The sequence below is a fragment of the Suncus etruscus genome, chromosome X (genome assembly GCF_024139225.1).
Source record: "Suncus etruscus isolate mSunEtr1 chromosome X, mSunEtr1.pri.cur, whole genome shotgun sequence".
NCBI classification, from domain to species: domain Eukaryota; kingdom Metazoa; phylum Chordata; class Mammalia; order Eulipotyphla; family Soricidae; genus Suncus; species Suncus etruscus.
In genome coordinates, this window is record NC_064868.1 from 7,062,369 (window position 1) to 7,064,450 (window position 2,082).

At 44.3% G+C, this 2,082-nt stretch overlaps 1 protein-coding gene across 1 annotated transcript; it reads right to left on the minus strand.

Moving 5' to 3' along the window:
• Positions 1 to 312: 312 nt before the first annotated feature.
• Positions 313 to 1,866, minus strand: LOC125999393 (protein FAM13C-like). The gene has a single exon (XM_049767449.1). It carries the CDS (start codon positions 1,864 to 1,866, stop codon positions 313 to 315), a length of 1,554 nt encoding a protein of 517 aa, XP_049623406.1.
• Positions 1,867 to 2,082: the final 216 nt, after the last annotated feature.

Sequence of the window (2,082 nt, forward strand, 5' to 3'; positions counted from 1 at the left end):
TTATATTTAAATAAAATATTTCCTGAAATATCTGCTTGAAACCATTTGAGTTGAAACACTTATATGACTGAGGTTTTTCCTTGGCATGGATGGGACTGATTTTCCCACTCACATTTTATTTCTTATATTGCTTTTCATTCTGATTTTAAATGCCTCCATCTCATTTATAATTACACTGGTCATCACTTCTTAAATGCAACTATCCTTCTGCTAGATTACATGAATTCTCCATATGTTGAAACTACTTAGCTACACTGGCAGATGAAAATAAACGTGTGTTTTTCTTGACTGAATCACAAACATTCTAGCATATCACATTGCTTGGTCCTTATCTTTTTTGCTGATGAGGGCTTCTAATAATTTCAGCCTGGCTTTGATGGCCTTGTATTCCAAGTATTCAGCTGAGAGTGGTCTTCTACGTTCCTTTGGGGGATTTATTCCTGCTTGTTTCGAAACACCATCGTCAAATCCTTTTATGACTCGCTGCAGTCTCCTCTTCTCAGCCTTCGCTTCTCGGAACTGGTCAAGAAGGACAGGCAGGGTGGCTTCGTGTAAAACAGACATAGAGATGGTAGGTGGTTTGATTTCCTTGTTTTCCTCTGGTTGTAAGATCTTAAAAGGCTCACTTTCCTTAGAGGAGCCTTGACAATCACCAACATTGAGGTGCAATAGCTGATCTGGCAAAGGACTTGGCTGACTTCCCTGGGCACAATTGTCTTCTGAATCCTCTTCCTGAATTGTTGGAATGACGGACCGCCTTGCAAAGGCTGACTTGCTCACTCTGTGTCGACTGTAAGTTGCCGATGGCTTCCTGACTTCCTTAGTTTCCTGAATGCCCTTCTTTGGGGACAGCTCTCTTCTTTGCGGGCATGAAGCTCCTGCTCTGAAGGAGCTTGGCTTAGTGTCCATGGTTTGAGGCATCTCTTTCTCTTGAGGCCCCTTGGGATACTCCGCATACAGGCTTCTGGAGAGGCCTTTCATGGCACTCCCTTGTTTTTCAAGCATCATCTTCAGCTTTAGTTCTTTAAGCTGCTTACAATTTTTCTCTAACTCATTCATCCATTTCCTAACTTTAGAATTAGAAATCTTGTCACCATGTGATGGCCGGTATTTCTTCTCTTGCTCAAACTTTTCTTCAAATTTCTTAATTCTCTGTTTGAGGCTCTGGATTTGCTTGGTGAGTTGGGTGATGTTCACTGGCTCCTTGCCATTACCACTGCTGTGCTGTGAAAAACGTGAGGCCATCATAGAATGATAAAAACTGGGCGGAAAGGGAGCTGATTCAGGGTCTGAGATGAAACTTTGGCTTTGGCTGAAGGTGGAGCATTGCTGTGACAGCAGTGGCTTGTCACCACCCGAGATGTGACTCAGCAGACTGCTTTTCTCGTGAGGCTGGAGGTCTGTCAGCAGGCTGTGGGCGTCTTCCTGTTTATCCTTGGCAGCTGAAGCAGCGTCATCACCTTCGGCCCTTTCTGCAACGGCACCCCAGGATGCTACAGGGGCTGGGTCCTTGACTCCATACCCCCATGGGGCTTCTTCATTTAAGTTTTTCTGAGACTCAAAAACATCCCAGCGCCATGTGGCAGCACTCTGGGCAGCATTCTCATCTATTCTCGCTTCTTGGCTCCCAAAGATGTAGCAGTGTGGCTCCTCAGGAGCTGGCATCTCTGCACTTTTTTCACATTCAATGTGACTGGATAACACATACTCTGTCTCCTGACTTTCCCCTTTCAGTATCTCTTCAGCCTCAGGCTTAAGGATAGACCCAGTTTCGAGAGACTCAGTGTTGCCCAAGATGGAACTTGACACAGTTTCCATCATCTCCTCTTGGAGCTGCAATTTAGGAGAAGTTGGTGTTGTAGTCATTTTTCCTAAAGTTCCTGAAGGACCAGTCCACTGGTGATGGGTGGTATCAGGAAGAGCAGGTTTCAAGGATGTTGTTTTGGATGAGTTTGAAATTCAGTCTATTGAAGCAAGGGATATAGAACTCTATTTGCGATCAGATGATCCTTATGTGGCTTGTCTTCTGTCCTTTAGGAATTCCTAGAATGAAGACAACAAGTTTTTTGTTTGTTTAGCTCT

Coding starts and splice junctions, on each gene's coding strand:
- LOC125999393 (XM_049767449.1), bottom strand. CDS start 1,866: ATGACTACAACACCAACTTCTCCTAAATTGCAGCTCCAAGAGGAGATG.